Consider the following 12,257-nt stretch of genomic DNA (forward strand, 5'->3'; position numbering starts at 1 on the left):
ATCGCTTTGATAATATCTCACAGCAAAAAGTACTTGAGTCATATTTAGTGCATGGCCACTATAAGTTACGCAATCAGCCAGGAACTGGTACCTGATGTAGACTCCTGGAATCACATGCTCTAACCAACTTTTTCCTCGTGTACGAAGAAAGTTCAAAATAAAGGTAAAAATAATTCCAAAACAAAATAAAAAAAAAAATAAAAGCAATGTATCTGATTTCTACAGCATTTTACAAGTGTCTTACAAATACTAAGTAACCACCTCAATAATCCCACGACAAAATGTTACCAGCAGCTATTTCAACATAGAAGCTGCATGAAGAAGATATGAAAACGAAGCTGTAGCTTTATACCTCAGTAATAACGAAAGGCCTACAAGTGCTCCAGCAGGCAAAAATACACAAACACCGACCAAACGAAACATCGCTGCCAGCAAGCTCAAGCAGTGACAGGATTCCATGGCCACCATCCCGTTGTTCTGAGGTCTTCAATTACAATCTTTGCTTCCTGATCCATGTGAAACAACGTCAAATCAATACAGAATAGGTTGTTGGGTTTTTTTCTTACTGCTCTTAAACAAAACAGGTTTCTTGCTAAAGCACACTGTGCTGCTTTTACCCCTACCTCTCCCCAGTCACTTCAATTTCTTTACAATGAAGAAGAAACATAGACTGTCTTCTGTTGAACTTTGGTTCCAGTTGGCGGCTCTTATTCCTAAGTGATAGTGTGTACCAAAAGTTCAAAAGATTAGTGTTCTGTAGTAATCTGATTTAATTAATTTTTTAACTCCTCTTTCTAACTTTCTAGAGCTACCTCTTTGCCATAGGTTTAATTTTTTTCCTTCTCAATGTCAGAACTGCACCAGTAGAAACAGAGTGAAATAGCACCCAGCACAAAAAATGTAATTTAACAATCTGCATAATAAGATTTGATAAGTCTATCTTGAAAAAGGGCTTAAATGATTCAGACACACCATGGAAAATCAGTGGAACTCAAAGCCATTTCAGAAATGCCAGTCCTATTTGAAATCTAAATATCTAAATAAAAGTGCTCAGCTGCTCATAAAATCTCAGTGTTTCAGACCTCCTAGTTTTAAGTACATAGCAAAGGCTGTGGGTGCTTCCACCCCTTGAAAGCTGCAGTCTTGTGTGGACTTCAGCCATCTTTTCTAGACAGCACTTATTAATGTTGTAAAGAAACATTATTTTCAAAATGGGCATCATAATGGCCACTGGCCTTTTATAGGGGTGCTGCAATGATTGACTGATTGATGGCTTGGCTTCGCAAACAAAGATTTGGGAAGGTCTTTATCCACGCTTACTACAGGTGCGATAATGACTAAAAGGGCAATGTGCGATAGGCAAATCAGGTTGGAAAAAAGGCTGCTTGCTCATTTGCTCATTCAGAATGTTTCCGAACAAGACTGTCATCTCCTGGGTCAGTCTTGAGTGACCAGTGTCCTGAACCACCTGGTTGGTTCTGCATTGGGTCTGCAGCTTCCAGTGCACCTTATCACCTGCCGTTTTGACCCTCGCCTGTCGCTACAGGGCTTTGCATAGTGGAATTTTTAGGTGAGGCGCAGCATGCGCAGAACTGCCCCCCCCCCCCCCCCCCCACCTTACACCTGAGGTTTAACTGCCAGGGCCTAGCGAGCTTGGACGGTGACAGCAAAGTCCTCATGTCCTAGGTTTGGTTTGGTTAGAGTGTCCTTCTCTTAGATGGAAGGCCTTACAAGGTATCCTGGGTTTAAACCACGACACAAGGCTAGACAAGCCCGGGTCTGAAGTTAGAATTTTCCTTCTCCTAGGATGGTTGTCAAAGGCTGCTTGGTCACTCAGGGTGTTTCCGAACAAGAATGTCATCTCCTGGGTCAATCTGGAGCGACCAATGTCCTGAACCACTTGCATGCAGCGTTGGGTCTATGGCTTCCAGTGCATGAGCAGGATTACTATTGCAACAACACAACATTAGCAGGGTAAAACATCTAGGCGGGATTCTGACTTAAAGGCATTCAGTCATATGCCCTCAGACGGTAGCCTCGCGCCAGTGACTCCTCAGCCAAGTGCAACAATAAGTAAAGAGTAAATACCTGTTTATTATAGCAGATGTGGAGAAAGTCTTCAATTTCTAAGTCCTACACATTAGCCACAGAGGCATTCCAGGACAGAGAGAACGAGGTACAGAGGGATGTCAAGAGCAAGTCACACAAGTAGTCTGGGACCTGGCTGTGAGGAACAGCTAAGCTAGAGGCTGCAATCGGAAGACAAGAAAAGCAAGCATCACTGCTGATCTGAAAGATTACAGAAAGGCCTCAGCTGAGGCTACAAATGACACAAAAAAATCCAGTTGCACTCCGGAAGCTTAAGCCAAGCACAGTTAAAGATTCCAACAGCTCACCAAGACTGCAGTAAGCCGGCTGGCCACTCACTAGAAAAGTGCCAGCATAAAACAAGAATGCATGCAGCGGCAAGACCTGCAGAAGAGCATTTCTCTTAGTGTATATACTACCCATCAGGGACAAATGTTACACAAGCCTGCTATCTGTGACACTGAGCCCTTCAACCAGGTCACAGTCATCGTGAGGGTGAACGTGTCCAGCACAGCTCCTTACAGACAAGTATCTTTATCTCACTGCCAACATTCCAGATTTGACAGGCCATTCATATGCTGCTACAAAAAGGCTCAAAACAAGTTTTTGGTAGCAGTCTTCCCTACAACCATAAGAAATTTTAATGAAGTATTTATAAGCTGGTTTATAATGAAAGATATTTTTGGCAGAGAGCTTTACTGCCCTGCAGTGCTAACAAATTATTACCTAGTAAGCACAAAGTTCTATTTCATTTTTAGCATTGTCTACTTGGTATAAATTGCTAGGTTATTAAAGTATAATCTTCAAAATGGAACAACTCTAATTCTTCATCCTTAAACATCAGGGACTTGGACAAACCCAAACCTATTTCTAAATGACATCTTGCTCTGATTTGGGAAAATCTGAATCACCTCTTTCTGGATGCCTTTTACTGAAGTGTACCCCAACTGTCTCCCTGTAAAACCAAGAACAGACTGAAAGGGCTGTTAACATTCATACCCCCTTTAGCTATCTGACTTGCCACAAAGTAATTATTCCATTTGCTATGTATCTAAGATGTAATTAACAGCACATGTGATTGGGAGAGATTCATTATATAAGTTGAATTCTAACACCTTTGCTCACTTCAAACAGTACCTTGCTTTGAGAGTAATCACAGTGATTTCAACGGCACTACTTGCCAAACAGGCTACTCTTTAACAGTGTAAATCATTAAAACAGTGACCCAATCAGGTATGTTTTGTAGGGAACTTGGTCTTCACCTATGTTTATAAATAGGTTGCACACACACCAGGATCTAGCATATATAAACAAACAAAATCCAGATCTCTCAGTGATAATGCACTATTTGCACAACATTTAGATTTACTTTTATCACCAGAATATCAAGTCCATCATATCTTCATAGTCTGCATATAACCTTGCTAGATAACGAAACTGCTGCTACGGTTCCTGCTACTCCTATTTGAGACAGATATTCTAACCACAAAGTTCAGTTGTGAGTTTCTCTGATGATTCTGGTTGGGAATGACAAAAGACCACTGAGATACCCTAGTCCCTTCTTCCTCAAGGTCAACTTAACGAACGCTATCCAAAGAGACAGAAAAATTTCAAAGATCACCCTTCAGAGCAGTTGCACATATGCTCGATGCGCCCGCAGAATCAATTAATCTACAATTTTTCTATTTCAATAGAAAACAGTAGACAGAACACAGCTGCCTTTCAAATGTAGCATTTGTGTAGCTGCTGTAAAGTCAGTGTCCAGAACTTACAGCCACCTGCTTCCACTAGAAGCAGACAGGTACTCATTTTCACTTCACAAATCACAGCTAACATTTAAACTGGAAAGACAAACGGCATAGCTAGGTCACTAGAAAGAGAGCAAGAGATCTGGGAGGCAGGAATTCAGTTATCTCCTTTGCTCCTTTCTTGTGTTACCCAAAGAAGCCATCATTTTATACATCCCTCAGCTCTTCAGCTCATCAACAGCTCCTTAGGTCACGCATGCTTTATGGCTATGACAGACCTTTTCATGTGATGTAGTACAGTAAAATAGGGAAATTCCCCTCGCATAGATACACTCGTCTGCAATAACGGAAAGCTGCTGTGATGTTTACAAGCATATTTTGATTTTAACCTATCAGGCATCAAACAAGCAGAAACACGAAAAGGGTATAATAGACCTGAATAAAGAACCTGCACCTTTGAAAGCTTTAAAGGTCAAAAACCTTAAACCTGGTATTTGGAACAAAACTGAAACCACCACACTCGGTACATTACTACTAATATCCTGCAGTTAAAACTAAGTTAGATAAACAGGTTATGCTCTGCTTACAAGACGCTAAACCAGCAGAGAAGCATTTGAATGTTACCAAACGGAAGGGGGAAAAAAGGCTTGGATAATGCTTGAGCTTTCTGTAATGGAAACTCTGGATCTGAAGAAAAATATATCCTGAACAACTTGTTCTCCCCTCAAATATTAATCTGGGTGAATTCTTTCCATGGAAACTGGTAAACCCACTCAGTGTGCAACTAAAACTTCAATTCATAATCAAGACAACATACAAACCCTGACCTCATTGTCTCCATCTTGATGTTTTATCTCATGGATACTGTGTGGTATAATAGTCTTCCCTGTTAAACAAAAAACTGCAAATTTTTAGAGACAGCATTTATTGCCTGTCTCCAAATCACACTCAGTGTCACACACATCCAATTAGTCACCTCAAGAAATGAAAAATAAGAGCTAGAAGCATTACCACAGCAAACAGATAAAAGAACTTTTATATCCTTTTTGTTCACTTCCTTCTGAAAAAACATTCTTCTGAAGAACCAAGTCTCCTTTTACAGTTTCATCCTAGGAGAATGCCACAGACTGTGACGGACTAACATTTGATTTACACTTGCATGCACAAGCAGTAACTATTTGTTCCAGGGCTCTCAAGCCTTGTGCTAGAATATTTATGAATCTTCAACAAAGATTTTAGCCTAGAAAGCTTTCCTTTCACATAAATATCATCACAGTACTTGATCACCTCCTTTAGTAACATCAGAAAAGTTGCTAGAGGATTTGCAAATTGGTTCACTAAAAGTAGCATTTGACCTCCATACCAAGGTAATGCTCATGTTTCCAATGAATTCACCAGGTATGTGGCAACCATACCACACCTTGATATTTTAATTCACATCCACAGCACATCAACTTTTTAAGCACTCCTTATCACTCAAGCCAGTACTTACAGGGTCAGAAGGACCACAAAAGTCTCTGAAGACTTTTGGAGGCTCAGGTTGTATAATCTCCATTGCTATGCAAGGGCCTGAACACAATTCTGTAACCATCTCCTGAAAGAGAAAAAAGACAGAAACAAATATGAGCTTCCTTGGGCATTAGCAAGGGTTGTATTCCTCCCCAAACTTAGACCCAAGCTTACAGGACAGGAACAAATAAGAAACATTGGTGCATTAGGGAAAGCAAAGACATTAAACAAATACATCATGAATACGGAATACAACAAATACAACAGAAGAAATGTTTTCCATTTTGCTACTTGGTTTAGGAGGTGGAAATTGAGGTAAATTGGATATTCACCTTCCAGAAGATACTGAATAGCATCTACAGTACTTCAAATTCTTTTGTGGGTATATCCTTATTGATCTGGACCTGGATTTCACAGCAGTATCCCATAACTTGTCAAACTAGACTAAATCAATAGAATACACTTTACTGGGTACAAGCCTGAAAAATCACACTATGTTCAGCCAGTTCCACAGGCAGCAATGTACTTTGTGGTTTTCCCTACAGGAAGCACAGTACACAGCCTAAATTTGTTTCCAAATATGCATCCTTTTGATGGCTTTTAGTCATTAAAATGTCTTTTGGGCTTTTGGTTTTCACTGTCTTTTCCTCACACATTACTACAGAAGCTGAAACACACAAAGCCAACAGAAGCTGTGCCTGTGGCAAAAGCTGTTAGGGAGAGGGCACTTAATCTGGCAACACTCTTGAGGGGTACTGTTACCAGAATCTCAGGTACACCAAAATCATCTACTTCCCTGTAACCTCCTGGAGAGTAAAGAGACATAGTGAGTTCTGAGTGGATGATGAAGATGGGTCTTATTTTTCATAACCTTAAATTAACTCTGGGCATTAGTGCAATTTGGAGTCTGTTTTTAAGAGGTATAGGTTTCACAAGCAGAAAGAATCTATTTTGATGTTCTAGTCTGACTTCTTTTTTTAAATCATGCCCTTATAATTGTACACTTGTCCAGAAATCTGGCCAGGCAAGTTTTAAACAAATCAGGACAATTAATAGAATCAAAACCAATGAGGAATGAGAAAAGGAGAAAACATTCTCAGGAAATAAAGGAGGACAGGAACGGATAAGCAAGGTATTGTAATCACACCCACCAGCCATGGGCAGGTCAAGGATGAGTAATAGCAAAGAACAAGAGCATACAGAGTGGGTAAAAAAGCAGTAGGAAAAGAGGATTAAGTCCTCTGCCATTTATGAATTGCGATGGAAACTAAACACACAAAGACTCCAAGCTGATAATCATTGTTCCAAAAAGCTGCTATCTTCATAACGGATTCCATGCTGAAAGCATGGGCTTAGTCTCCCCACTTAAAGTCAGGAGGACAGCATTTCAGCCAAGTCCCTCTATCATTAACCTGATCCTATAAAATGTAGGTAGAAGCATTCCTGAGAAGGCATAGATGGAGTGCAAACTAGTTTCATGGTCTATAATAGGAATAAATATTTTATGACAAAAACTGTCTTATCACCAGCAGATTCTTTTTAACAACAGGTCAGTGGGCAATATATTTCATTCTATTAAGAAACAGTAAATTGTCACAAAGTCACTACTCTGTACAGCTTCATTGAATTCTGTCATCTAAATAACTATTAACAGGAAAGTGGAGAAAACCCATGCTTTTAACTTTAATTGAATCAACTGAATTCCTCCCTGCAAAATGTGGGTTGTTGTTTTTTTTTTTCTTGTTTCTCCCTTTTCTATTGTTTCTGTATCAGCACTGACATCCCACCTGCAACTGCAAACAACATGAGCCACGTTACTCCTGACTCCTTCATTACAACAGAAAGCTGATGAGTCAAGAGCAGCTGCCATCAACTACAGCTCAGAGACAAGCAGTACTATGTGAGGCAAGCTTGAACTACCTTATGCAGTCTCACTGAAGTCCAGACTTGAATTTAAATAGCACACACTGTTTCTTCGGTAAGACTCCCAGTTACAGCTAAATCAATTTTTCTTTAGCAAATAGTTTAGCCACCAAATAACGTGGTTTGTGGTCAATCTAAACAATTCCTGGAGCCGGATCAAGCTCGAACACTTTTGATTAACAATGTGGATTCTGAGCTGACCCAAAAGAATGTCCCTCCTTTTTTCTCCATTTTCTATTCTGGCTACAGTGGGAAATAGAATGCAAAACAGCATAAAACCTGATCAATAGTACTCAAAATTTCATGCAGGAGATACCAACAAAGCTAACATTTTGGGCAGTTATTGAGCCTTCTCTTTTCACAGAGAAATGCTTCATATAAAACACCAAGCCTTTATCTGACTGACTTCACCAGAAGAAAGGAGAGTATAGTTTTTGAAAAGGATATCTGGATGCCAAGTACCTTCTGCGCAGAGTTATTTTCAAATGATTAATAAAATTCAGCTCAAAACAGATGGTTCTGAGTCACAGATATAAGAGGTCATATTCTTTATTCAATATCCGATTTCGCAACATATTTCTTCCTATTTGGCCTGCACTGACAGTATCTATCTCTGTTTCCATATGTGCCTTCTCTGGATGCTGTTACCATCATCATTAGCTTTCCCACGTTTTCCTGTTTCACAGATATCCTGAATGCACGGAGATATTAATTTCATTTCAACTGAGTGCATCCAGCACATATTGCTTACAGGACAGAGCCCTAGATTCTTACTTTTCTTCAAATTCCATCTACAACATATCTGCTTTATTGACTTACCCTGTTTAAATGTCACCTTGCCTTCTGAGTAACTCTCAAATTATATAACTAAAATTTGCAACTTCTTACGGGGTCAGAGACTGTACAAGAGTTGCAGAAGATGATAGAGCATTTCCAATTTGGTTCAAAGCAGAGACTTTTGCAGTACCAGGATTCCTCAGGCCCTGAAGTACTGGTCAGGTATCACCATATTTGAATTCCACCAAATACCCACAAGTCTGTCTGTCCAATCTTCCTTTGGTCCTTGCCAAAACCAGTGTTATCAGAGGAGACTTTAAGAGTATTCCCCAATCTGAGAGTGAACTAACAATTTAAAGACAATTCCACAGACCCTGTTGAAGTTAGACTGAACATTCATACAGAGGGAGGGGAGGGGGAACACAAATGTCATGATCAGAGTAATATTAGCAGCTAAAGCAATATTAGTAACTGTTTAGAAAACTTTTTAAAACTTAACCATTTAAAAATTAAGGATAATTTCCATAGTACATGACAACAGTAAAGGTAAACTTATTACTGTTTGTAAAATGAACCAAAATTCTCTGACAGATGGTTATATAGAAATGCAAGCTTGTCTTGTATTCGTTTTGCTCTGCCTGCAGTCAGGAAGTTCTATGTGACAGTACAACAAGGCATAATAATATATAGAGTCTTAGACATCCACTTGTATTATAGCATATCTTAAACTTCTCAAATTTTCTGAAGACCTACAGAATTCAGATCAATAAACTTAATAGCTAAAAAATGCCATCAGGAAAGCATTCAAATATAGTAGCCCCATTGTAAACAAAATAATAAATCTATATTCTGGTCCAAACCACAACTGCATTATCAAGTCAAATGAAGGTACAGAAGTGACACACTCTCATAGCTCTACCACAATAAAATAACTTATCCAAGGTGGGAAGGACTTCATTCTGTTGCATTTCATAAATTCTTTGGCTGAAGAATTTTCACAGAAGATTCTCCTTTCTTACAACATAGATAGCACAATTTTCAAGATGAGTTAGTTTATTTGAGAACAAATTAGAACCAGTCAATACCAGGTCCATAAAATATATCCTCTCACAATCCCCAAAAAAGGACCATTTCCTCATTTAATCTAATTTAAACAGATTCTTCTCAACCTTATGCTTACCATGTATTCAGAGACGACACCTCTGTAAACCTCATAAAATTCTTCCACATTTGCACGTTCCATGTTGAACTAAGAAAACAAAAATGTTAGCCAGTCTGCCTTAAACAATAACACAAAATAGACACATACCCCTTCTTAGCCAGCAAACATTCAGAATACACTTTAAGTTTTAATATGCAAAAGGAATGGTTTTACAGCTACAATATGAAGTTTGTCAACAACATAGCAAATGACACCACAGACAACATAGCAGACAGTATCTTCTTCCACCTTAAATATAAGTAGACAATGTAGTGTTGGCTGATGCCACTAAGACATTCAAGAGGATCTGTTTGTTGCATAGTAAAGGAAAAGGTCTATTCTTCATTTGTGGTGGGGATTTGGGTCACAGGGGGATTTCAGATCCCGAGACTTCCACAAAAATCAAAGTACAGGACTACTCTTGGGAACAATCTTTGTGCCAACTTCCTTTAACTGTTGAGTGTGATTAGGGTGTCAAAAATCCTTTAAGTATCTTTTAAAACCTTCCCCAAAATCACAATAAATATATATTAAGAATAATTAAGGGAGAATATTAACACTCTTTAATTTAATCTTGAATTAATTCTGTAAAATTTTGTAAAGATATTTCAAATTGCATCTGAATAAACAAAAATAATTGCCCTGCTTCTAATTATAGGAAAACTAAGATACACAGGGCTAAGGTATCTTGCCTCAAGGTCACCCAGCAACAGGAAACAGAGCAGCTGTTCAATTCTATTATAAAACACTAATATCACAAGGACAATACTGATCCCAAGACATTGCTACACAGTCTGCACGAAAGTTTTATGTTGCAGGAAGACATCTATGTGTTGCTGTGAAGCACATACAGCACTTCTCTAACTTCTGTTTATCAGAAAAACATACACAAAAGGAAACCCACCATCTGCAGAGCTGAGATCTGAAATCCTTCATTGATGATGGCTTTTATAATCTTTCCAGCTAGCCCTGAAGAAACATAGATAAGACAGTATCCCATTTTAAAAAGCGTAATTTACAACTAGATGGCATTTATGCCAACATATCACTTTCAAAAGCGTGTCATGATGTGAGAGGAAGCAGAGAGCAGAACTAAGTTCATATACTCTATATCCTATATAGTGACATGTTGATGGCTCAACAACTAAATTCCATGCAGCTGAAAAGAATCACTACCTAAAAAAAGGTAATAAGTGAAGCCTTCGCTTTTCTCAGTCCAATTGCAAAACACCCAGTTACTGCAAGATCAAGATTTCTATTTTTAACGAAGTTCCACTGGCGATACTGATGCTTACACAGTAATCAATTCAGGGCACAGGCTGCCTATTTTGCCCTTTTTTTTTTAATACAGTGTTCACCAGAATGGGGGTCTTACTTTAATCTAGAAACAATGTAGGATGATAATAAATATTGTCAATAAACCAGCACAAAAGTTCATGTGTTCTGTGGGGAAAACACTTCAGTGCAAAATAAGCTAGTGTTTCTAAGGTTATAGCTCACAGATATGCTATTACTGACTGCACTGCTTGCTCTGCTCTCTCCAGAACGCATCATCAAAGACTGAATGACATTGTAAGAAAAACCCCACTAAACTTCTGAGAACAAGAACCATTGATTTTCCACTGAATGTGCATCTTAGATTTGCCTGTGCTTACAAGGTTAGTCCATTTTGAAGATTGTCAGCCAAGCACAGTACATTGTGTGAGTGAATTTCATAGAATCACCATATTTATAGAACGTAAATGCCTGTCCTCTAGTACAATTTGTAAGAAACTACATTTATTTAGAACAGAATTTGATAGGTTTATAGAATGACAGAAATTATAGGGTATTAAAGAATACCCTATAATGAATGACAACAGCACAATTTGACTCCTGGTCATTAAATCCTTTTATTAACTAGTCTTTAAAAGGCAGGATATTTTAGCACTGCATAAATTTAATAGATAAGAATATAACCAAAGCTAGGTTCTAGCACGCTCAAGACATTGAATTGTACAGTATGCTAACACCTGTCATAGAATCATAGAATAGTTAGGGTTAGAAAGGACCTCAAGATCATCTAGTTCCAACCCCCCTGCCATGGGCAGGAACACCTCACACTAAACCATGTCACCCAAGGCTCTGTCCAACCTGGTCTTGAACACTGCCAGGGATGGAGCATTCACAACCTCCCTGGGCAACCCATTCCAGTGCTTCACCACCCTCACAGTAAAGAATTTCTTCCTTATATCCAATCTAAACTTCCCCTGTTTAAGTTTCAACCCATTACCCTTTGTCCTATCACTACAGTCCCTAATGAAGAGTCCCTCTCCAGCATCCTTATAGGCCCCCTTCAGGTACTGGAAGGCTGCTATGAGGTCTCCACGCAGCCTTCTCTTCTCCAGGCTGAACAGCCCCAACTTTCTCAGCCTGTCTTCATACGGGAGGTGCTCCAGTCCCCTGATCATCCTCGTGGCCCTCCTCTGGACTTGTTCCAGCAGTTCCATGTCCTTTTTATGTTGAGGACACCAGAACTGCACACAATACTCCAAGTGAGGTCTCACGAGAGCAGAGTAGAGAGGCAGGGTCACCTCCTTCGACCTGCTGGTCACCCTCCTTTTGATGACAGCCCAGGATGTCATAGGATTGGTGAGTTTCCTATGACATTAAAAGACCAGTGGAAGCTCTGAGTAAGTGAGACAGATAGCTGGAGGGCTTTCAAAAATTGTATTTACTAATGAAAATGAAAAAACCTATCCCTGAAGTATCCCCCACTGTATTTTCACATTAATATTTATGTAGAAAAATCTCCCCATATAAACCAGTGCATACATCTTCCAAAATCTTCAAACTACTAAAGGAAAAACAGATTTTTTGATACATACTGTGGCCATGCAGCTCTTGCTGCATGGCAGGTGCAGTTCCTGTTCCACTATGCTGTTACAACACGGCCCACTAGCCCTGATAAAAGTTTCCTTATAACACTCCTGTGAAACTGGTGAATAAAACTCCACATTTTTTTCAAGGTG

General features: G+C 39.2%; 1 protein-coding gene across 4 annotated transcripts in view; it reads right to left on the reverse strand.

The window, feature by feature from the left end:
• The window catches only part of NME7 (NME/NM23 family member 7), a 93,141-nt gene that overhangs the window by 30,443 nt on the left and 50,441 nt on the right, over positions 1-12,257 (reverse strand). For 3 of the 4 annotated variants that reach the window (XM_065676651.1, XM_065676652.1, XM_065676653.1), the window contains 3 exons: positions 10,151-10,215; positions 9,226-9,294; positions 5,329-5,430 (listed from right to left, as the gene is read on the reverse strand). In XM_065676651.1, coding sequence (XP_065532723.1) covers positions 5,329-5,430; positions 9,226-9,294; positions 10,151-10,215 — 236 coding nt within the window. Of the gene's footprint in view, positions 1-2,088; positions 2,250-5,328; positions 5,431-9,225; positions 9,295-10,150; positions 10,216-12,257 lie in introns of all 4 variants that reach the window. The other variant, XR_010612170.1, reaches the window with a different exon arrangement.

Source organism: Lathamus discolor, chromosome 4, assembly GCF_037157495.1.
Source record: "Lathamus discolor isolate bLatDis1 chromosome 4, bLatDis1.hap1, whole genome shotgun sequence".
Taxonomy (NCBI): Eukaryota; Metazoa; Chordata; class Aves; order Psittaciformes; family Psittacidae; genus Lathamus; species Lathamus discolor.